This window comes from Lissotriton vulgaris, chromosome 7 (assembly GCF_964263255.1).
Source record: "Lissotriton vulgaris chromosome 7, aLisVul1.2, whole genome shotgun sequence".
Lineage (NCBI taxonomy): Eukaryota > Metazoa > Chordata > Amphibia > Caudata > Salamandridae > Lissotriton > Lissotriton vulgaris.
The window spans coordinates 42,754,023-42,777,937 of record NC_141695.1 but is presented as its reverse complement, the minus strand read 5'-3'; the positions used below and the strand labels follow the sequence as shown (position 1 = coordinate 42,777,937).

The 23,915-nt window shown below is 47.0% G+C and overlaps 1 protein-coding gene across 5 annotated transcripts in view; it reads right to left on the bottom strand.

Moving 5' to 3' along the window:
- LOC147700662 (uncharacterized) overlaps positions 1–23,915 on the bottom strand; it is a 334,569-nt gene that overhangs the window by 149,652 nt on the left and 161,002 nt on the right. For all 5 annotated transcript variants that reach the window (XM_086929722.1, XM_086929724.1, XM_086929725.1 and 2 more), the window contains one exon: positions 19,362–19,445. In XM_086929722.1, the coding sequence (XP_086785848.1) occupies positions 19,362–19,445 (84 nt within the window). The remainder of the gene's footprint in view (positions 1–19,361; positions 19,446–23,915) is intronic.

Genomic DNA, 23,915 nt, shown 5'->3' with positions numbered 1-23,915 from the left:
CCATTTACCAGGGGCTGACCTGTGGCCAGAGAGGCCAATTGGGTTAGTTTTGGGGAAAGAACACAGGCTTTGGGTACCAGATTGGCAGGAACCCAGGGCACACCAAGAAAAAGTGCATCAGTAGTCTGGCAAAAAGTGGGGGGGTTACTGCAACAGAAACCCACTTTCCTACAGGCAGAGGCCAACCTGGGTGGTCTGTCCCAAGTCAGTGCCGGAATCGGCTTCGGGCGAGTGATGGTCCGGATCTATGTATTGATCTAAGGGGCCCAACAGGTAATGGGGGAACATGCCGATGGCATATCAGTAGGGGCCCTTCTCGAGCCCGCAGGGCCCGAAGGTGCTCCAGACTACCCAAATATGAGGTGCATGGCTAAGATTCACAAAGTTGGGCGGGGGTCGCTCTAGCTCCAGGAAACTCTAGGAGGCGCAGAAACGGCCCGGGTGCAAGCTCAACCATGGAGCCTAACCTCCAACATTGACACCTCCTCATCTTGTCAGAGGACTCTAACAGATGGGGCGAAGACATAGACCTCTTCAACTTCTTTATCTTCTTCCATTTGTGAGAGTTACCCGAACACCCGGATGACGTCAACTGTGACAACGAGAGCTTGGAGTGACTCCGCAAACAATCCTGGGACCTTCTTCACACTGGGATCAACACCGTTGTGGCATGCACATTGAGCAGCAAGGAGCTTGACGGACCACTCCTTCAAGGCCTTATAGTGCGTGGCGCGTCAATCAACGCAGGTCATGGTGTCATGGACAAGCTCAAAGCACTAAAGGCAGACAAGGTGTGGATCCGCCACCAACATTTGCCAGTGACAGGCACCTCAGCTCTTGAAAACAGATTTCCTTGTGGACATTCCTGCCACACAGTAGACAAAGTCTCAAAAATCTTAGACAAAAAGGGTTGAAAAAAGGTCAGTCAAAAAGGGATTTGTGGTAGCTGTTCTTCAGATCTGCTCTGACTGGAGCAGAATAAAAATCAATCAAACAATCAATCAATCAATCAATCAGACAAATTTGTATTGCGCGCGATACTCACCCGTGAGGGTCTCAAGGCGTTGTGGGGGTGGGGAGAGAGCCGCTACTGCTCGAATAGCCAGGTCTTGAGATGTTTCCTGAAGGAGAGATGGTCCTGGGTCAGTCGTAGGTGGGCGGGGAGGGAGTTCCATGTCTTGGCTGCCAGGTAGGAGAAGGAGATTCCTCCCGCAGTGGTTCTGCGAATGTGTGGGACGGTGGCGAGGGCGAGGCTGGCGGAACGGAGTTGGCGGGTGGGTTTGTAGAATGTGAGGCGGTTGTTGAGGTATTTGGGGCACAGGTCATGGAGAGCCTTGTGTGCGTGGGTGAGGAGTCTGAATGTGATCCTCTTGCTGATGGGGAGCCAGTGCAGGTCTCCCAGCTGGGGAGAGATGTGGCTTTGGCGGGGGATGTCCAGGATGAGTCGTGCAGAAGCGTTCTGTATGCGCTGGAGTCTTTTCTGGAGTTTGGCTGTGGTTCCAGCGTAGAGGGTGTTCCCGTAGTCCAGTCGGCTGGTGACGAGGGCCTGGGTGACCGTCTTCCTGGTGTCGGTGGGGATCCACCGGAAGATCTTTCGGAGCATGCGCAGGGTGTTGAAACAGGATGACGAGACGGCGTTGACTTGCTTGGTCATCGTGAGGGAGGAGTCCAGGATGAAGCCCAGGTAGCGTGCATGGTCCGTTGGCTTGGGGGCGGTGCCCAGGGCAGGGGGCCACCAGGAGTCATCCCAGGCAGAGGGAGATATTCCCAGGATGAGGACTTCCGTTTTGTCTGAGTTCAGTTTCAGACGGCTGAGCTTCATCCATTCCGCGAGGTCTTTCATTCCTAATATGTAGGCACTGCACATGTCAATTCTGGTGTGGATGAAGCAGATTATGCCACGGTGAGCCGAACAACGCCACCTCCTATTGCGCAGGAGTGCTGCTCACAAAAAAACTCTGGATCCATTCTGATGCCTGGGGATAATTCTAAGGTAAGGAATCTGCAGCTAGATGACTATCAGATAAGTAATTTATTATTATTCACACAGCTAATAAAACTACAGGCACAACTCACATTAGGCAATTCTTATAGATGATCATGGTAGAGCAGTACTGATTGTTGGTATTGAGACAGGTATGGGGGTAATAGGCTAGTGACCCATTGCCTGCTGGTGTCATGGTCATGAGGGGCAAGCTGCAAACGGGTTGTGTATCCAATATGATCCACTGAGAGGAGAGGTTGGTGTCTCTGCTGTGACACTGCTAAAATATTTGTGCTCCTGCATTGAGAGTGCCGCTCCAGCCACTGAGTCAGAAATGGCAATGCCCATTCCACTAAAGAGGAAGCTGCATTGCCATTGCGGTGCTCGTGGTGTTTAGTTCTTCCATGGGGCCAGTGACAACTCCTCGCTCAAACAAGCTAGGTGTTCACACAACGTTGCAGCAGTGACAATCTCCTGAAGGTGCAGTACCTGTATGTTTTTGTTCCTTTTGTTTCAAACACTACGGCGGCCAACTTTGTCTAGTACTTTTTGGCACTAGCTGTTGCGTGTTAGAGCTCTTCCTAATGAGTTCCGCCCCTGACACCTTCTGCTCTAAGTGGAGGAACTATTTCCTCGGCTAGGTAAATGTTAAGGACTCTAAACCTCAGCCAGGGCATAGCAGTGAAGATCTCACATGCTATCCGTAGGGATGTCATCAATCCATACAGCCAGACTCCCTCTCAGCCTGTGTCATGATCTCCAATAAAGTCCCCAGGGTAGCTAGCAGTTTACCCAAATCTAAATGTATTTATTTATTTAGGAGTTTTATAGAGCGTAGCCAGACCCGAGGGTATCAGAGCACTTTATAAACATGTATCAAAGATGCAATCAAACATAAGAAGTGACCGTACCCCCCCTGTCCCTCCAGATCTCTTAACGGCTGTCAAACATGACAACCCATTAAGAATCTCTAGGGGACTAACGTTCGGTTGCGCACTTTGAAACTTTGAAACCTTAACAGGGGAGCATCGGCTGCTGAACCGATTATGGCACAGGTGAATCATTCCCTGGGAAAAACTCTGGGTCACAATCTCCTGTCCCGAACCCCCCCTACTTGATGCCATCAGAGTTTTCCCTACTAGAGGCTATCAGAGTAATCCGATCCCCCTCCCTCCAACAAGGCCCTCTCCGCCTATCCTGAAGCGGTCTCATTAAGATCTCCAGCCTCAGTGACTTCCCATCATCTGCGGAGAGTTTGCCTCCCCGCCTCATAGCGCCCTTCTGACTCTGCTCCTCCCTCCTACACACTACACTTACTGATACTTCGGTCTCCCTTAAACCAGTCGGGAAGCTCCCCTGCCTCCACCACCAGGTCAGTAGTAGAAACCCCCCAATATATTATCAGTCCCACTGACACCTAACCATAATGCCCCCACTCATGTCATCCCCCCCCAATCCCCTCTCCTCACCCTACATCAGGCGACATGGTCCAAACTTCTTCTCGTTGTCTCTCCCCTCTACCCTCGCACCTAAATCAAAAAAATCCATTAAACATAAACTGATCATGCAATTCCCAGAGTCCTTCTTTGCCGACATCTACCACTCTCCCGTGAATGGTCAAGTGAAAATGGACCTCATCTTTCACAAAGTCAGACCTAGCGTTTGGATCTTCACCTTGAGAGCAACACGCCAAATCATCAAAACCACCAACACACCTCACAGCTCAAAACTCTCATTCTGCCCACCTAATCACCTACCACGCCATGGAACCACTTCGGTAACCATATATTCCAACGGCACCATCTTGATCCAAGCCAACAATGACAATCCTGAAGCCTTTGATCTCCTCTTCCCCTCTCTTCATTCTAACCCCAACCGCACCTCACCCCCCTCCCCTTCGCTCAACTGGACATCCAACCCCCCATGCCTAGTTCCCCCCGCATCCTCAGCCACCTACGCCCAACCCCCAAACCCTCCCATCTCCCTGCAGCTCCAGTTCACCACTCGCTTCCACAGCCTCCGACACTCTACCCCAAACCCTATCCACCCCCTGCAATTCTAAGCTCTCAGCCAAGCCCCCTAATATAGACCCTTCATCAGATCTTCCCCCTAGGCTTCTCATCCCTAGATCTCCCCCTGACGATCGCAATACTTCCCCCAAGGCGCCCAACCCTCAGCCTCGACTCTTCTGCAAGACCAAACGATCACCACACCTGGTTCCCCCTCGCCCTACTCAGCCTAACAGGCCATTGCCTACTCCAGACGAGCGCAATACTTCCTCCTTGGCTCCCTTCCTCCAGTCTCTAACCGTCTACAACACCAAACGACCAACTCACCCAGACCCCCACACCATACGACCTACTCTAGTTCCCCATCCAGTAACATAATATACTCCAAAAACTCCCCCACCTACGCGACTACAGGAAGCACTGATCCCATCCAGAAGCAACCCCCCCACGCAAGATATGACGGACTGTCGGCTTGACCGTATTGAAAATCATATCACCTTCATAATACAGGGACTGAATCTCATCCTATCCAACCTCTTGACGCTCCACAACCCTCTCCTTAACTCCCACCCCTTGCACACTGTTCTTGTTTCCACACGCCCTAGCCACACAAAACCCCCGCCCCATAGCCTGACACCCTGCCCTCCCCGCTCCAGGCCTCGAGACCAAGCAGAACCACTGAAGCCATGTCCCCAGAGGAAGCGTTCGAGCTGGCCTCCTCATACACCACCTCTAGCCCCGAACAATCTACTTCCCAGGTAATCACCGGATCCAAAAGCGATCAATTCCCCCGATCCCTACCAGACCTCCTCCCCCACACTCCACCCCTAGCGATGATCACTCTTCAATCCAGGTAATCACAGGCTTCAGAAACTATCAAATCCTCCCTCAACCCCCCAGACCACCACCCTCCCTCATCAACATCCCCATATAACCTAATATAGGAAGGCCCAACACGAACTGCATGCTCATCAACTGCAGAGCCGCCGTGAAACATGCCACAGAACTGGCGGAAACCCTTCTCAGCCATGACCTAGACCTAGCCTTCATCACCGAAACCTGGCTAAAAGACTGTTCGACCCCCATTCTGGACTTGCTCATACCCCCAGGCTACTCTATCATCAACAAGGATAGGAAGGACCAAATAGGCAGTGGCGTGGCTATTATCCACAAAAATAACTTATCAATTTCGGAAATAGAGTCTTTCAACCACAACTCCTTTGAATGTCTAACCACCAACATCAGTACCGCCAAAAACACGGTACTCCACTGTAACCTCCTGTACCATCCACCAGGCAACACCATCTCATTCACGGAGCACCTGTCAGACCTGATAGCTCTCTGCTCCCTCTGAAGCACTAACAACATAATCGTAGGTGACCTCAATCTCCACTGGAATGATGAGAACAGTGTTCCAATACAAACACTGAATGACCTACTTCATTCCAACAAGCTTACCCAAAACTGCTCAGAAGCAACCCAACCCACAACAAAGGTGCAATCTTGGACGCTATCATTGCCCAACAGGACGCAGTCACTATTGACCACATCCTTCCAGTTGACTGGTCCGATCACCACCTAACCCTTTTCCACCTAGAGCAACCGTTCATTTACCAGCCCTCCAGCAGAGACCCCCCAAGTGGTCTAGGAACCTATCGGTGATCAGCACTGCTGACCTAGAAGAAAAAATATCCTCCCTCCTCCCCGGACAGCCTCTCTACTGCAGAACTCACAGCACACTACAACACAATGATGTCCTCCATCTTAGACCAACTGGCCCCCATGAAATTGAAAAAAACCAGGAACATCCCCTCAAGAACAAGGTTTAACAAGGACATCAATGTGGAAAGAAGGCAACTCAGAGCCTCAGAACGGGTCTGGAGAAAGAACCCCTCCTCCACCGACTGCGACAAGCTCAAATCAGCAAGAAGAGAGTACAAAAACCATATCATTAAAGAGAAAAACAACTTCTTCTGTAGTGCGCTCGACAAGGCAAAAAACAGACCAAGAGAACTATTAGACATCATTAAAAAACAAACCTCCAAACCGTCAAATTTCCTCGTTCAGCCTTCTAAAGCCTTATGCGATAACTTCGTCAACTTTTTCAATGACAAAATCGACAAGATCGAACTGTCCCTTAACATTAACCTACATCCTCCAGGCAACAACCTCACAACAATCAAATCCACCTCAAGTTGGCGACCCGCACTTACCTGGTCTGCCTTTGACCCGGTCAGGGAAACTGAGATTCTCAACTTAATCGCCACATCGACGCCCTCATCCCACAATTTGGACCCTCTACCATCCCAATTGGCCAAAGATCTGAAATTCGCCCTCGCTCCACTCTGGTGCGAAATCATGAACAGTTCCTTAAAAACAGGTTCCATACCCGACTGCCTCAAGATCGGACAAGTAACTCCAACTTGAAAAAACCAGGCCTTAACTCAAACGACTTGAATAACTTCCCTTCTTGGACAAAATTCTGGAAAAGTGTTTGCTCCACCAACTGAACAAACTGATTGACACTATCAACCTGCTAGATCAACATCAATCAGGTTTTAGAAAAGGCAATAGCACCGAAACTGCAATCCTTAACATTGTCGACGACATCCGTCACTCGCTTTACTCAGACCATTGCTGCCTACTCATCCTCCTGGACCTGTCAGCAGCATTCGACACAGTTGATCATAATCTTCTCATCAAAGCACTCAAAGAGAGAGTTGGCGCAGAAGAACAGGTTCTACAATGGTTCTCATCCTTCTTCCAGAATCGCTCCCAGAGAGTCACAATAAAGTAATTCACTTCCGACCTTCTCCTCGTGAACAGAGGCGTCCCCCAAGGCAACTGTTGAACATTTACATGTTACCCCTCACTTCCATTCTGAATAAAGCCAACATTCCTCTTCCATTTATATGCAGATGACACCCTGATTTACCTGGAATCCTTCTCCATCAATGACATTCTAAGACTCAATAATACTATCAAAGAAGTCCAAGAAGGGTTATCATCGAACCACCTTAAACTCAATCAAGGTAAAGCAGAGATCCTACTGATCTCCAACAAGGAAGAAACCCTGCAAGTGTCTGAGTGGCTAAAATCCATTGATACTCTCACCGTGATTCCCACTCTGACTAACTCTGTAAAATCAATAGGAATCACCCTAGACCACAAATTATCCATGGCCAACCACATTAAAAACTCTGCCAAGAGCGCCTTCTTTAATCTGAAGCTACTCAACAAAGTCAAACCCTACATTCCATCTGCGGATCTCAAACAAGCCACCCAATCTCTTGTGTTATTCAGACTGGACTCTGGGAACACGACCCTCTCTGGTACCCCCCTCTCCCACCTAGTACCCCTAAACACCACCCTCAATGCAGCAGCCAGAATGGTCTCAGGAGTAAAAAAATTTGACCACATTTCTCCCGCACTCAGAGATCTAAAATGGCTCCCAGTGGAAGTGCAGGCCAGCTTCAGAACAGCCTGCCTGACACACAAAGCCATGCACACAGGGAAACCAGAATACCTAGCCTCGAAACTCAAGAAAGGCGGTCAATCTAGAAAACTCAGAACTTCAAACTCCCTCCTGCTCATCCCCTTAAAAACACGTAAACAGAAAACTGCAAATCGCTCCTTTGCAGGGAATGCTCCAAAAATCTGGAATGCCATCCCTGTGGACATTAGAACTATTTCCTTCTTTCTAAAGTTTAAACGTCACCTAAAAGAACTTTACCTCAACCGTGCCTTCCCGAAACCAATTACGTAACTTTCAAACCCTAACTTGTTCTGCCTCCAGATCGCACATACCTGCAACCGACCTCTACCCCCCCCCCCCTTTCCTCCCCATCACATGGGGTCGGCACCGCTACGTGAACCTCTCAGGATATGACTTTGTCCTCCTTGTCTCTGGGCCAGTTGAACACTTATTTGTATGCTTATTCTATCTGTGGACTTGGTGTATGCTTATCTTTGTGCCTATTGTATTCGTTATCTGTCTTATACATATCCTGTTGTGAAGCGCTCCTGTACCCTCGGGTCTGGCCAGCGCTATAGAAAACTACTCAATAATAGTGATTCATGACGAGTACAGTTCAAAGACTAAATCCCCATCAATCTCCATAGGAAGCATCTGGACTCACATGGTCCAGGCATGGAGAAGGCAACAGATGTTTTTATTTATTTAGAAGTTTTATATAGCACTAGCCAGACCCGAGGGTATCAGAGCACTTTACAACATGTATCAAAGATGCAATGAAACATTAGAAGTGACCGTAGTAGAACATAGTGATTCATGATGAGTACAGTTCAAACACAAAGAGTAGCCGATAGACTACATGATTCATGACAAATCCAGATCGGTGAGGGGGAGCACCGGAAAGAGACGAGAGGTAAGAGAGGTATCGGTCCTCTTAACAAAGTGTTTGTATACTGCCATGTGCGGGATTCGCTGTAGAGTGTCAGCTATCTATTCAAGAGATTAGTTGAATAAAAGGTCTTTGAGCTGGCTTTTGAATTTTGGAAAGGAGGGGTTAGTCCTGATATGAACTGGGATTGAGTTCAACATTTTGGGCGCATTTCCAGAGAAGGCACGTGATGAGGCTTTATGTTTGCGAGTGTTTGATGGGATGAGAAGTGGCGTGTTAGTACTCCTTAGGTTTATTGACTGACCGGCTTTGTTGAGTTTGACGGCCAGGTATGCAGGACTTTGTGAGTGAGACAGCCTGTTCTGAAGCAGGCACACATTTTGGTTGGTATCCTTTTTAGCTCTCAGAGAGCAGGAGTGATGTGATCATATTTTTTTACTCCAGTGACCATCCTGGCTGCTGCATTTAGGGTTGTTCTGAGGGGGGCTAAGTGAGATTTTGCTGTGCCTGTGAGAGGTGCGTTCCCGTAGTCCAATCTGTACAAAATCAGGGCTTACATGGCTTGTTTGAGGTCATTGAGAGGGATGAATGGCTTTATTTTGTTGAGCAGTTTTAGGTTGATGAAAGCGCTCTTTGCGGTATTTTTGATGTGTTTGACCATGTCAAAGTTAGGGTCCAGAGTGATTCCCAGTGATTTTACAGAGTCTGTTGGGATGAGGCTGCCTCATTGGTTTTTGGCCATTCTGTGACTTGGGGGGGTCTGTGCTTTGTTGGATATGATGAGTATTTCCGTCTTGTCCTGGTTTAGTTTCAGGTGGTTCAGGGATAGCCAGTGTTGGATTTCTTTCAGAGTGAGTGACGTTTAGTCTTTGTATGTCATCAATAGAGGAAGTTTCTAGGTAGAACTGGGTATCATCTGCATTTAGGTGGAACGGGATGTTGGCTTTATTGAGTATCTTGGTGAGGGGGTTCCATGTAGATATTGAATAGTGCCGGGGAGAGAACTGATCCTTTGCGGAATCCCCGTGTTTACGGGAAGTAGTTCTGACATGCTGTATTTAATTTGCGTTCTTTGGGTACGGTTCTGCAGGAAGGAGGAGAACCACTGTAGAAGCACCTTGTCTGCTCCGACCCTTTCTCACTTAATGAGTAGTTTGTGGTCAACCGTGTCGAAGGCTGCCAATAGGTACGGAAGGATGAGTAGGCAGCATTGATTATTGTCAGTTGAATTGTGAATGTCATCTACGAAATTCATGATTGCTGTTTCAGTGCTGCAGCATGATTGGTGAGGGTCTAGGAAGTTGTTGTTTTCGATGTGTAGTGTTAATTGCGAGAGGACACATCTTTCCAAGATGTTTGCTAGAAAAGGAAGTTGTTGAGATTATTGGGGTCAGAGCCTGTTTTTTTTTAGAAGTGGTGTGACTTGACCCATTTTGAGACAGGCTGGCATGACTCCGGTTATTTGGGAACTATTTATAATCTTGGTCCAAAGCGGGGCTAGGGTGAGATTGGGTTTCTTAGCTAGTTGCCCAGGTATAGGGTCCGAGAAGTCAAACGAGGGTTTGGAGCTGGTAATCAATTTAGAGATGTCTGCATCTGAGATGGGGGCGAAGGATTTTTAGCTGTGGGAGGGGGGTGACTGGGTGGGTTGAGGTCGTCTTTACAGGGGGGGAGGACTTATGTTGGGTGGTTGGAGGTTGTTGTCCAAGTAGAGCTCAATCTTGTTGATTTTCTCATTGAAGAATGTGGCAAAGTTGTTGCATAGTTCTGTGGAGGCCGTCTCTGCAGGTGAGGGGGGCTTGAAGGTTTGTTGTCTGATTATATTAAAGAGTTCTTTGGGTCGATTTTTGGCATTGTTTAGTGTATCCCAGAAGAAAGATGTGTTCTCTTTCTTGATGTGTTTTTTATATTCCCTGCGTTCAGATTTGAGAAGATCTAGGTGGATTATTGACGGGTTGTTTCTCCAGAGTCTTTCTGCATCTCTTAGTTGTCTTCTATCCAAGTTTAGATCTGCGTTGAACCAGGCTCTTTAAGGTATGGTCCTTGTTTTTTTTTGTTTCAGGGGGCAATCTGGTCGAGAATGGAGGTCATCATTGCATTGTAGTTCGAGGTGAGTTCGGTTGTCGAAGGTTTGCATGCGGTGATGGGAAGGAGTGAGCTTACCCTTTCTTCCAGGTCGGTGTGGGGGATTTGTCTAAGATTTCTCACCCTGTGGAATCCTGTGTACGGGGTAGGCAGTGGCAAGTCTGATTGATGTGGAATAGGATGATATGGTGATCTGACCAGTCAACAGGAAGGATGTAGTCTATTCTGATTGTGTCTTCGTGGGCAATGATGGCATTGAGAGTTGCACCCCTGTTATGGGTTCTTTCGGTGCATTGTTGGGTAAGATTGTTGTTGAGAAGAAGTTCCGTCAGGGATTGGGTCAGAGAGTTGTTTTCATTGTTCCAATGTAGATTGAAGTCACCTAGTATTATGTTGTTGGGAGTCTTGGAGAGAGCAGTGGGTTATCAGGTCTGAAAGGTGTTCTACGAATGCAGGGGCGTTGCCTGGAGGATGGTAGTGGAGAAGGCAGTCTAGTGTTTTGCTGTAGCTCGTCTTAATGATGGTACTTAGGTGTTCAAATGAGTTATATTTGAAGGAGTCTGATTCCCCTACAGAAGGAAAATGCTACTTACCAGTATGCATCTGTTCTTGGCATGTAGAGCAGCAGATTCACACACTGTTCATAGATCGCCATCTGGTGTTGGGCCCGGATGTTTGCACTTTGTTGTTGTCCTGGAATTTTTTTGGAATTGGAAGTCACGAGATAGGTGACTCCTCATTTGGACCATGGTGCGCATGGGCATCGGCGCCATCTTTAGATAGTTTTTTTCACCAGTTAGAGAAATGATGGAGTTTTGTGAGAAACAGAAAAGATGCCCCTGTATGCTGTATCTAAATAAGATAATACTTGAACAGATAAAGGTAGGTTGAACGTGTGTGAATCTGCAGCTCTACATGCCAAGAACAGATGCATACTGGTAAGTAGCATTTTCTGTTCGAGGTATATGAGCAGCAGATCAAACAAAGGTGTTTGTATGCCTCCATATCCTTTTTAAATGTTCACACTATTTGCACTGCACTCTTTCAACCCTTTCATTGACTGACTTGTACATAGGATCACAGGCGTATATTGTCTGTTCTGGTGACCCAATAGGTTCCTGCTTTCTATAGGGTATGCCACTCAATCCACAGAGGCACTTCTTTGGTTCATGAGGTGTTGTGGCAGGAAAACCTGGAATTCCAGATGATGACACTGGCCACGAAGGGCAGTTGATGGAAATCCTAGAGCCACCTTCCTAGTTTGTAAGGGGTCTATATGTATAAACAATTGTCTTTGGTGTAACACATTTATTGAGGAAGGTTAAGGTAACCAAACTCTAGGACTTCAGGACCCAGATCACTAGGTTGAGCTGTGCTGGATCTGGGTGTCTGATCTATTTTTGGGTTAGGAGGTGTGGGGAGAGGTGTAGTTTTTGGTGCGGGACTACAGATAATTCCAGCAATGTGGTGTACCACGGTTGTCTGGCCCATGTTAGAGCAACTAGGATGAGAGTCATTAAATGTTGCTGCAATTTGCGCACCACTAGTGGAATGAGTGGGAGAGGCGGAAAAGCGTCCACAAATCTGCCTGTCCAATTCATCCATATCGCATTGCCTTTGGACAATGGGTGTGGATACCTGGCGGCGAAGCTTGGGCATTTGGCATTTTCGTGGGTGGCGAAGAGATCTATCTCTGGGTGCCCCCACAACTGGAAAAATGGTTGAAGAACATGCGGATGAAGTTCCCACTCATGAGTCTGTTGCATTTGATGACTTAACAGAGCTGCTATGCTGTTCTGGACTCCTAGAACGTGTTGGGCTAGGAGAAAAATCTTCTGCGGAATAGCCCATCTCCATATGCTTTGTGCTAGCTAGAAGAGTTGAAGAGAGTGTGTCCCGCCTTGTTTCTGTATGTAATACATTGCTGTCATATTGTCTGTGCGGACGAGGACAGCTTTGCCCAGAATGTGTTCCTGGAAGGACTTTAATGCTAGGAATATGGCTAGTAACTCTAGGTAATTGATGTGGAGCAACCTTTGTTGGGGTGTCCACGTGCCCTGTATGGTATGATGTATCACATGAGCTCCCCAGCCGGAGAGTGATGCGTCCGCTGTTAACACGATCTGTGGAACTGGCTCGATGAACGGTTGCTCTTTGGAAAGGTTTTTGGTGTTCCATTACTGCAGAGAGTGATGCGTGCGACCGGCCACCAACACCAGATCCGTCAGCTGACTTTGAGCTTGGTTTCACTGACATGCTTAACATTCCTGTAGGGGACACATCTGGAGTCTTCTGTGGTGTACTATGAATATGCAAGAGGCCATCATCCCTATTAGTTGCATGAACACTCGACCTGGAAGAGAGGGTTGGGGCTGAAACTTTGTGACAAGGCTTTGTATGCTTGCTATCCAGGGTGGACTGGGATATGCTAGTGCCTTTGAGGTATTTATTGTAGCCTGGAGATATTGTTGTATGTTGGACGGTTATAGGTGAGACTTTGGGTGGATTATCGTAAACCCCAAGTCGTGCAGCAGTTGGATTTTAGCGTGAGTGTGTTGTACGCACTGGTTGTATGAATTGGGTTTTATGAGCCAGTCGTCTAGGTAGGGGTAGACATGAATATGCTGCCTCCTTAGGTGAGCCGCAACTACTGCTAGACACTCGGTGAAGACTCTGGGTGCTGTGGTGACTCCGAATAGGTGTACCTTGAATTAATGCTGACCATTCACTACAAACCTAAGATATTTCCTGTGAGAGGAATGAATGGGAATATGAAAGTAGGCGTACTTGAGATCTAGAGTGGCAAAGAAATCGCCTTGTGCGACCAAAGGAAGGACTTGTTGAAGCGTGACCATGTGAAAGTGGTCCAATTGTATGTACAGGTTTAGGGGTCTGAGGTCTAGGATGGGTCTTAGAGAACTGTCGTTCTTTGGAATGAGGAAGTACAGGGAGTAAACCTGTGTGTTTTGCTGATGCAGGAGTACCGGTTCTATTGCATTCTTTTGCAGAAGGGAGATGACCTCCTGTTTTAGCAGTGATAAATGTTCCAGTGACAGATGGACGCTGCCTGGGTGATATGTTTGGGGGGGTAGTAGTGAGTTCTACAAAGTAACCTGTGTAAACTATTTATCTCACCCACCTGTCTGTGGTGATGTTGTTCCAGACAGGAAGGAACTGTAGTAATCTTCCCCCGCCTGGTGTGGAATGGTTCAGGGGAAGTGGGGGGAAGTAATTGGGTAGGGGTGGAGGCAGAGCGGGTGTTGTTGGTTTTGCCTCTTATTGTCCTTATTATTGTTACCTCTGTAGCTCCCTCTTTGGGAACCTCTGGTAAATGTGGTCTGTGTGGGGGACTTGTACGATGTGGAGGCGTTGTCAGAGTAGTAGCCTCTGGAGGTGCCCCTGTAAGAGGAGCGACAAAAGGACCGTCTGGGAGCTTGCGTTTGCAAAGCTCCCATTGATTTAGCCGTGTCGGTGTCTTTCTTCATCTTCTGAAGAGATAAATCCACGGTGGGTCCGAACAATTGTTGCTGGTCAAGGTGCTGGTTTAAGGTGGAATTTTGTACCTCAGGCTTAAAACCTGAGATACTTAGCCACGCTTGTGTTAATAGTCCGGGAGGCAGTATCTGCCAAGTCCAGAGCGCAGCGAATGGAAGTATTAGTGATGAGTTTACCCTCCTGTATGAGGTCGTTAGCCTTTGTTTTATATTTTTCATACCTAGTTAACAAATCTTGAGTGGTGGAGATATGCCATATGCTAGCTGCTTGAGATGCTGTTCGTTCACCAGAAACAACTGGGGGCTGGCTCTAATCAGTAAGGCTGAGCCGGATAATTATCGTTTTCTTGATTTGGATGGATATTTGTTTATTTGAATTATCTATATCAGTATTGGCATTGTTGTTTTGTTAGATAGTTCGTTCACCAGAGGCATCCAAGAGTTTGGACTATTTGTCAGGAGGTGGAGTGTCCCCTGATGTCTGAGAGTTAGCCCTCTTCCTGGCATTGGAGACTACTAGAGAATCCAATGGTATGTGGCCTTTAATGTATGTTGGGTCTGTTGGGGTGGGCTTATATTCTTTCTCTATTCCTGGGTTGATGACTCTAGCCCTAACCGGGTCATTAACCACTTCAGGTGCATGTTCAATAACCCCGTTTAGCATGGGTAGGATGGAGGTGGTCTTTTGTGAGATATCAAATGTATCCATTAGGAAACCCTCATCCACTGGGTCTGTGTGTAAGTTAACCCCATGGTATTGTGCAGCTCTGTGGACTAGCTGGTTGAAACTCATGGTATCCTCAGGAGGGGAAGGTCTAGAAGGATAGATGTCTTCCTGTGGCACATTAGGGACGTCTGGTGTATTGTAATCGTTCCATGGGTCTGGGGTATGAGGCGGACTAGCCTCCCCTATGTCATCAGAACTTTCACCATCCTCATCTGTTGATGGAGGAGATGGTGTTGGAGAGTGGTCTGGAGGAGGTGGAGGAGGAGATAGAGGAGGGGGTGGAGGAGGGATCCTGAGAGGAGAAGTTGCAATGTCCCTCTTTTTAGGTGGTGGAGTCGGTGCAGGTGAGTCCAGTGGTCTCTTTTTAGAACTGAGAGTCAGTTGACCAGTCTTTGGATCTTTTTGGAGAGTTTTTTTAGTGGGATCTGGTTTAAACACTCTTCTGTGGGAGGAATGTCTTTAGGTGCCGAATTTTTCGGTTCAGAATGTTTACGTGGCACAGACTCTGTAGAGTTTTTGTGCTCCTTAGGCTTGGACCCGTGAGCTTTTGAGGTATCTGGTAGAGCCTGTAAAACCGGTTATTTGTTTAGTTCTGGGTGTTTTTTCGGTGCCGAATACTGAGTGTCTGTATTTTTCAGCAACTGCTTCTTGGTTGGCTCCGAAGGCTTTTTTGGAGTGGAAAGGTTGGTGTCAGTAGGCTTGGGTGCCGGCTCCAATGGTTTCTTTGGAGCCGAAGGATTGGTGCTGGTAGGCTTGCATGCCGAGTGTGTGGATGCGGAGGCTGTAGTTGGCACCGAGGAGGATGATGGTGTTTTTTTCTTTGGTGCCGGGGTTTGGGTTTCGGCACTGAAGGTAGGCTGTCTCAAGCCCGAGTGGCCTGAAGGCTTTGTTGTGTGCTTCTTGGACAGGCCGAAGGCGGGGCGTGAGGAGCTTTTCTCAGTGTGCACCCGGGCCTGAAGGTGAAGGTGTGACCGGAGCCTTTTTGGGTGACGGGGGAGGGGGGTCTGGGTCGACATTCGTACTTACGACCCGCTGCCCAGGAGTGATGTCTTCGACGTCAGAGTCATCGTTTTTGGAGGCACTGCCGGAGCCTTCTAAATGCGCTCTTGTTCTGGGACATCGCCGCCTTCTTGAAAGATGTCATCGGGAATGTAGGTCGACAAGCGAGTAATTTTTCTTCGAGCTCGACGATCCTGAATGGTCTTCCTGGAGCGGAAAGAGGCACAAGCTGAACAGTCCCTGGCCTAGTGCTCCAGTGAAAGGCAGAGGTTACACACCTCATGCAGATGTGTATGTGGGAATTTCGACCCACATTGAGGACACTTTTTAAATAGAGTCCTTTCCATGAGCCAGATGTATAGGCCCAGGTAGGCCGGAAGGCCTTCGTCGATGAACGGAATTGAGGACTTCGAAGTTGTTGAGACGTGTGACGATGTGGGTTCGCAATCAAAAACAATACAGTAGAAAGGGTGAAGGAGTGGGCGTGGAAAGTAGGATCGGTAACAATACCGAGCTGGAGCGCGACAAACATATCCCAGCCCGATGGCAGAAAAAAAACAATCTGAAGATGGAGCTGATGTCCATGCGCACTATGGTCCAAAGGAGGAGACACGTACCTTGTGACTTCCAAAGACTTTTCCAGGACAACAACAAAATGCAAACATCCGGGCCCTACACCAGATGGCGATCTATGCACAGTGTGTGATCTGCAGCTCATATGCCTCGAACATGTTGTTCTTGTGGACGATTGCAATGCCTCCACCTCAGTGTTTCGTTCTATCTTTATTGATGCTTGAGAACCCCGGGGGGAAATGCATGTCCATGACTGGGGAGGAGGACTCATTTAACTAAGTTTTAGTCATGAATGAGATCTCTATGTCATTGGTGAGGATGGTTTCTTCTAGTTCTGTGGCATGTTTGTTCACCGATCTACAATTAATGAGCATGCATTTGGTTGTCTCCCTGATGTTGAGTATCTTCGTTGTGGAAATCATGGGGACATTAGTGAGGACGTCTGGAGGCCTCGATGTTCTGGGTGGGTGGGCATTCTCTTCCAAGTCCCATGATAACCTTGATTTTGGAACAGGGGTTGATCGTTGAAGAAGCATCGTAGGAGTTGGCAAGGTCAATCGCCTCACTCATGGACATTGCTGAAGTTGTTCATTCGGGTCTTAGATGTTTGTTCAGGGAGGGGATAGTGGGCCATCTGTGCCCTTGAGCCTTGGGGGTTCTTGTGAGTTTAGTGTTGGAAATGGTGGGAATAAGGTGAGGGCGCAGAGTAGGCTCCAGACGTGAAGAGAGGTGCGATAGGATATTGTTGATGCTCAGTATTGCGATCTCTAATTTGTTTTCCAGTATTGTCAGTCTCTGAGTCGTGATCGAAGAGGAGGGAGTGGTGGAGTTCAGGTTTTTGGAGTCCCAAGCGGGGCTATCCAGGGAAGGGGAGAGCCTGCTAGTGAGAGAGTGTCTCACAGTGTCGGAGTTTGCTGAATTGCCCTAGGGGGTGGTCATGACGTGGGGCGTGGCGTCACCTGTTGTGGTTCAAGCGTCAGGTTCATGAGAGTCGGTGATAGGTGAGGGTTGGGAGTCAATGACTGAGGGTTGATTACATTAGCTGCTTGTTGTTGGTAGTATTGTGAAGAGTGGGAGAGGTGGAGCTCTACATGGGGTTGGAAAGTATTGTGTGAGCCATACTCCAGATTAGTGCTGGATGAGAGGAATGTGTTGTGTGAGTCAGGGTAGGGGGAGGGGGGAGGTAGCAACCGGGGGGTGTAAGTTGGGGTTGGTGAGGTCTGTCATGAGGTTGGTTTGTGAATTCTCCATGGGGTAAGTCTCTTTGTGGTCAGGGTTTTTTTTGAGTGGGCATGTCGGAGATGGGTGAAGGCGCTGCGTAGCATGGGGAAGAGGGCGTCAAATGAGTCTAGATTGTCATTGGTGGTTAGTACTGTACCATTGCTCTAAATGGTCACCGAGGTTTTGACACAGCGTTTCAGACGGTTTGCAGCTGAGAGGGGTGCAGAATGTTTTGGATATGTGGAGGTGTGTTCTCACAATGGTATTCCAATCCGCGGGGCTCAGAGTGTGGAAAATGAGATCCATTTTCCGCTGGCCTTTGGTGGAGCAGTGATAAATGTCAGTGAATAGTGTTTCAGGGTGCTATTTAATCAGCCTGTGTTTGAATTTTTTTTTTTTCACTTTGAGTGATAGATTGGGGGGAAGATGATGGAGAAGGAGTTTTGGCCATGGGGTTTCGTATAATTCATTGAGAGGGCGTGGAGGGTGGTTGATGTGTCAGTAATCATTTTGTCCTCGTTGGCGGTGTGGTTTACTACACAGGTCACTCCGCAGTCTGTCAGTCTTAGAGAGGTGGGCTGGGGGGCTGGGTTAAATCTTGCTCTTCTCTTGGTAATCGAGCTAGTGAGGATAGTTAGGCCTTTGTATTAATCCAGTGGGTTGGTGTATTGAATGTTTACCCTGTCGAGTGTGGGATTGGTCCTCAGGAGAGGTCGAGCTGAGTGTTATCTTTATGCTGTGGCGCTGTTTCTCCATTAAGAGACCGGACGAGGCCCATGGGAGGCTTCCGCCATCTAAGTGACAGGTATCAAAGTTTTCATGCCTGCAGGTATTCCTGAAGTTGGGTCCAACAGATAGAACTGATCACAGTTCCGCTCGTAGTAGGAGAGTTTTAAAAATGTACAAGTTACTGCTCCACCCACAGTTGTTAGGGGATTTGCGGTGGAGGTAATTAGGCTTGAAGATCCCCCATCTTAGGGTAAGGCAATTGTGACTAGGTGGCAGGCTTCCAGGTAATCAGGATCTCAAGTCTTCTGCAAAGTCGAGCTGAGGTCGAGATAGTGAGCTTAGGTTCTTTCACCTAATAGTGGTGTGAGGTGATCAAGTATCACTCCACAAGCATTTGTTTGTGGAAGCTCTTCTTGGGTAAGCAAACTCGGGTACTAGCAGCACCCTCCCCCCTTCAGCACCTTGAGACCCTCACGGGTGAGTAGCGCGCTCTATACATGTCCTGATTGATTGATTGATTGGAAGCTCTTCGTGGGTAAACAAACTCGGGAGCCGCCATCTTAGGGTCAGGCATCCTGGTTGTTCGAGACTGAATGTTTTTATCCAGATTATAGTACAAGTAGATTTTTTAACAAAGATGTCACTGGGGTTAGGGCTCACCGGCCTTCTGATGAATTAATTCTTTGTTTTAGGACAATACAGCTGATTGGCCTGAGAACCGGGAAAGCTTGTCGTGGGTAAATAAACTCGGGGAGCCGCCATCTTAGGTTCAGGCAACTGGGTAGTTTGAGATTGCACGTTTTTGATCAAATTATGGCGTAGGTAGAATTGAACAAAGGTGTCATCAACAGATAGTAATGACAGGCTGTGGGCCATAACAGGATCTTAGTTGTTGATTTTATATCATGTTTATGAAAGGATCAATATGAGAATGTTAAATTGTTATAAGCAGTGCTACTTGAGCCTCATTCTACTCCATTATGAGCACTGGAATGAATTTGTGGCAAATGCTGCCCTCTCCAGATTACCTGGAACATTCCTGATCATTCTGGAAAATCTCGGCTGTCATTTTGAGGGCAAGAGGTATAAAAGGCCAAGCCCATTCGACCATGTCTTACTTTGAGGTCGGTGTTTGCGAGGAAAGGAGCCGCCTGCTCAACACTGCTAACAACTTACTTGGTTTCCAAACCATCTGCTTCCGTCGGAGACTTGTTGATGGAGTCCTGCTTCCATTGTCAGCGTCTCTGGATTGAACACAACCTGAAATATAAGAACAAACAAATAAGGAGCCTTATTTTAAGGTGCATGAGAGAATTAGTACACGACTAAAACAAGCAAGCACTTGCCAACTACACTGTAGAAACCCAGAACTTAATACTGAGTTTGGCAGAAAGAATCAAGACACTCAGTTGTGACTTCGGCCCTAAAGCCTATCTGTGTTTTAAGACAACAGCAGTGCAAGAGAAAGCCAGAGCAGCGATTTTGTGTGGAAAAAGGATTGGAAATCTTAAGAATTCACAAACGCAGGACTCTGAATTTAAGAGGACACTAAGGTAACCTCAAATCCAAGAGAACACAATTAAAAAAGTGTGCTGAAAGACAATTTTGACGTAGTATTATGACACTGTACAGCTGTAGTATTTTTGAGTGTAGTTGACTGTTCTGAGGATGTTACTTATTTTCGCATAGAATTGAGCAAGATTTAGCAGGAAGAGAGGGATCTTCTCACGGTTATCAGGTGTAGGTCCAGAATCCCACCAAGAGAGACAGATTTGCAGCATTGCTTCAACTCACAAGTCTGACACATCCCTATTTCTTTGCCTTTCCTCTTTTGTGATAGAGCTTGCATGTACGTATCTGTATGAGTCATATAGCAAAATGGATGACAAACAATTGTCTGAAGTTGAACTCTTCCAAGACCAAAGTCTTGCTGCTGGGGAACAATCCATCATTTTGGTCCATCAATTGGTGGACGGTCCAACTTGGCTCCTTACCAAATCCAGTGCACAAGGCCAAAAACCTAGGTGTCATTTTAGACACCAAGCTGTCCTTTGAAGCACCAATCAACTCCGCCACTTATATTGTAAGTGGTGATTAGTGGTGAATTAGTAAAGTGAAAATATGAAAGTAATTTGAGTGGTGGATAGGTTAGTCAGTTATTTGGATTGAGAAGGATAGCAGAGGGATAGAAGAGGGAAAAAGGTTTGCATTTATATAGCGCTTGCTACCCTTGAGGGGGTGTTGAAGCGCTTTTCAGGCAAGTAGCAAGCTACTTCAGAACCTAGAAAGAATTAGTGGTGAATTAGTATAATGAAAATATTAAAGCAATTTGAGTGGTGGATATGTTAGTCAGTTATTTGGATTGGGAAGGATAGCGGAGGGATAGAAGAGGGTAAATGGTTTGCATTAAATATAACACTTGCTACCCTTGATGGGGTGTTGAAGCACTTTTCTGGCAAGCAGTACGCTACATCGGAACCCATAAAGGATTAGTGGTGAATTAGTATAGTGAAATATGAAAGTGAATTGAGTGGTGGATATGTTAGTCAGTTATTTGGATTGAAAATGATAGTGGGGGGATAGAAGGGAAGGATTTAGAATATCTTTTTTTTCCTCTCTGGAATTGCTTTGTCCAATGAAACTGAAGGTCCAGCAAAATTGCTAAGACATAAAGTGTGCATGATCAGGTATGTTCTGTTGTAGCCCACTTCACAATGTTATGCAGCTTATCAGGTTGTTTTTGATCAGCAAAAGGCTAGTAAGTTTCTGCCACATCACAATTAGGACTGCAGCACAGATTTACTACCTGTACAACCATACCTTGCAGTCGGATATACCCAGTGAGCGAACCTAAAATCCAACATCTGAAGACATATCTTGAAGAGAACTTAGCTACTGGCTGTATGCGGCCCTCTTGGTCACCCGTTTCTTCTCTTTTATACCCAAGAAGGGAGGAGAGCTGCAAACTTGTGTCATGTAGTTCCTATAAAACACATACAGGATCTTCGCGTTCAGACAATATACACTGTAGGATTGGTGTCTGACTGACTCTAAACACCCCCAACGGTATGTTGGCCACTGTATCAGCTAGCCCACAGTGCCACTAGAAACTCCTCTGACCAAGGAGAGAATAGTTCTTGGAAATCCTCGAACATGACAACCCTCAACCCTCAGTGTACTACTTTTCGCTCAGTCACTCGTGCTCACTTAGTCTCAGAGAGATACACAGAATAAACGGTATGGACCTTTTTCAATAAGTATTTATTGAACAGTCGCTATTCTAGTGTTAAATAGATGAGCTGCAACAACCACTGAACAGTTACAGACATAAATGATTAGAAGCACTAAGAAAGTAAAAGGATGGTAGATTTCTACCATCATGCCATGATCATGAATACAGACAAGTATATAGAATACATGACAATAAAAGTGTGTATTCCTATGATGCTACCCTAACTAGATGTACCTAAGTATACCTAGCATGTATGTAGGTATTAAGTCAACAATCCCTCTAGGATAAAGTCAACCCCATTACCTGGACTGAGAGACTGTGAGACCCCGTCCTGGTCTCGAGTTGGACAGCCCGCGCGGGCTGTTAGACCACTGCAAGCTGGAGTATCTGCATGTAGGAACTTCAGCCTCTCGCGTTAGTGCGTCAGCAGGGAAGTCCTGATTTCCTTTCTTTGTCTTAGCAAGATGCGATGTTTATAAACCCAAAGTTCTCCCTGGGGGTTCTACCTTGCTGTGCCACTTGTCAGACTTAGGATGTCATCGGGAATGAACATTTATACACAAATATTATACAGGAGATGGTAGTCCAGCTGAGTTTCCAAGAATCCTCATGTATAATGTATGAGGCGTCTACCAGGGAAACCCCGCGTTCTATGTGCAGTGTCGTATCTAGGTAAAAGGTCAGACCCTAAGAACGGTTATGTAAGTAATGAAGGGAAGAATATAGGTAAAGGGGTATTATGTTACCAGACCCTATATTAGGGGACCTATATAACACAGTTCGTAAATTGCTTGTGTGTCCATTTAATGGTGTTATGAGTGAATTCTATTCCCTTCATTGTAGACTCGCAAGCCAAGAAAATTTCCGCATTTGTGGTGGCCCTCCTCAGGTTTTATTCCCCACTGTGATCGTAAATCGCTCTTCGGCCATATCAATGGTAACTCAGCTCTCACGATTTGTTGCCCTATAGAACTGTTCTTTTTCATTGCAAACAGTGGTCTTTGGAATGGACACTCAAATCCTTGTAACAAGTGCCAATTTTTCAAGATGATTTGTCTAAACCTATTGGTATCCGGACCATAGGTAGACACACATACTAATCTGTCAAGCGGTTGGTTTTTTTTCTGAAGAAGCACCTCTCGCGGCATGAACCATGCTAAAACTAACCTACACGAAGGGATGCAACATGTTGCCGAGTGGATGAAGAACAGCTGCTTAAAACTGAATTCTGACAAGATGGAAGTCCTCATCCTAGGCTCATCCCCCTCCGCATGGGACGACTCATGGTGGCCACCGGCCCTGGGCAGCGCACCCAAACCAACGGACCATGCTCGCAACCTGGGATTCATTCTAGACTCCTCCCTCTCGATGACCAGACAAGTCAACGCCATCTCATCATCATGCTTTAACATCTTACGTATGCTCAGAAAGATCTCCCGCTGGATTCCCACCGAAACAAGAAAGACGGTCACCCAAGCACTTGTCACAAGCCGACTGGACTACGGAAACACCCTCTACGCCGGAACCACAGCCAAATTACAGAATAAACTCCAACGCATTCAGAACGCCTCCGCCCGACTCATCCTAGACATACCCCACCACAATCACATATCCGATCACCTGAGAGACCTTCACTGGCTCCCAGTCAACAAGAGAATAACGTTCCATCTCCTCACCCATGCACACAAAGCCCTCCACGACCTGGGACCCAAATACCTCAACACGCGCCTGACCTTTTACACCCCCACCCGCCAACTACGATCGTCCAATCAAGCCTTCGCTGCGATTCCACGCATCCAAAGAGCCACCATGGGAGGAAGATCCTTCTCCTACTTACCGGCCAAAACCTGGAACTCTCTCCCCACCCACCTCCGCCTTACACAGAACCACTCTCTCCTTCCGAAAACAACTCAAAACTTGGCTATTTGATAAGTAACGAACACCCCCCCCCCTCCCCCCCTTCAAGTGCCTTGAGACCCTCTGGGTGAGTAGTGCACTATACACATTTTTGACTTGACTTGACTAGCATCTGTTTGCAGAATATGGACGCGTGGATTTCAATATCGTCCCTCCATGAGCAATTTTTCCATGACTTTGCTGTGTAACGTAGTCGTAAGCTTTTCCTCCTATGACACCACTTCTACATCCAGAAAAGTCAAACTGGTTTTGCTCTTTATGATGCTGAAATTAATGTCCTCATGCTTGCTGTTCAGCCATCCGTGGAACATATCCAAATCTACATCTGTGCCTTGCCATAGGCACCAGATGTCATTGATATATCAATACCATTGTAAAATGTTTGCTTGAAACAGATTGTTGTTAAAAATGAACATGTTTTCTATTGGCCATGAAGAGCACCGCCATCTCCGGTGCGAAGGGACACCCCATTGCAGTGCCTTTCGTTTGCATGTAGTATGTGTCCTCAAATTTGAAATAGTTCTTCTTTAAGGCTATTTCTGCCAACTGAAGCACAAATTCTGTTCAAACTCTATGCGGTC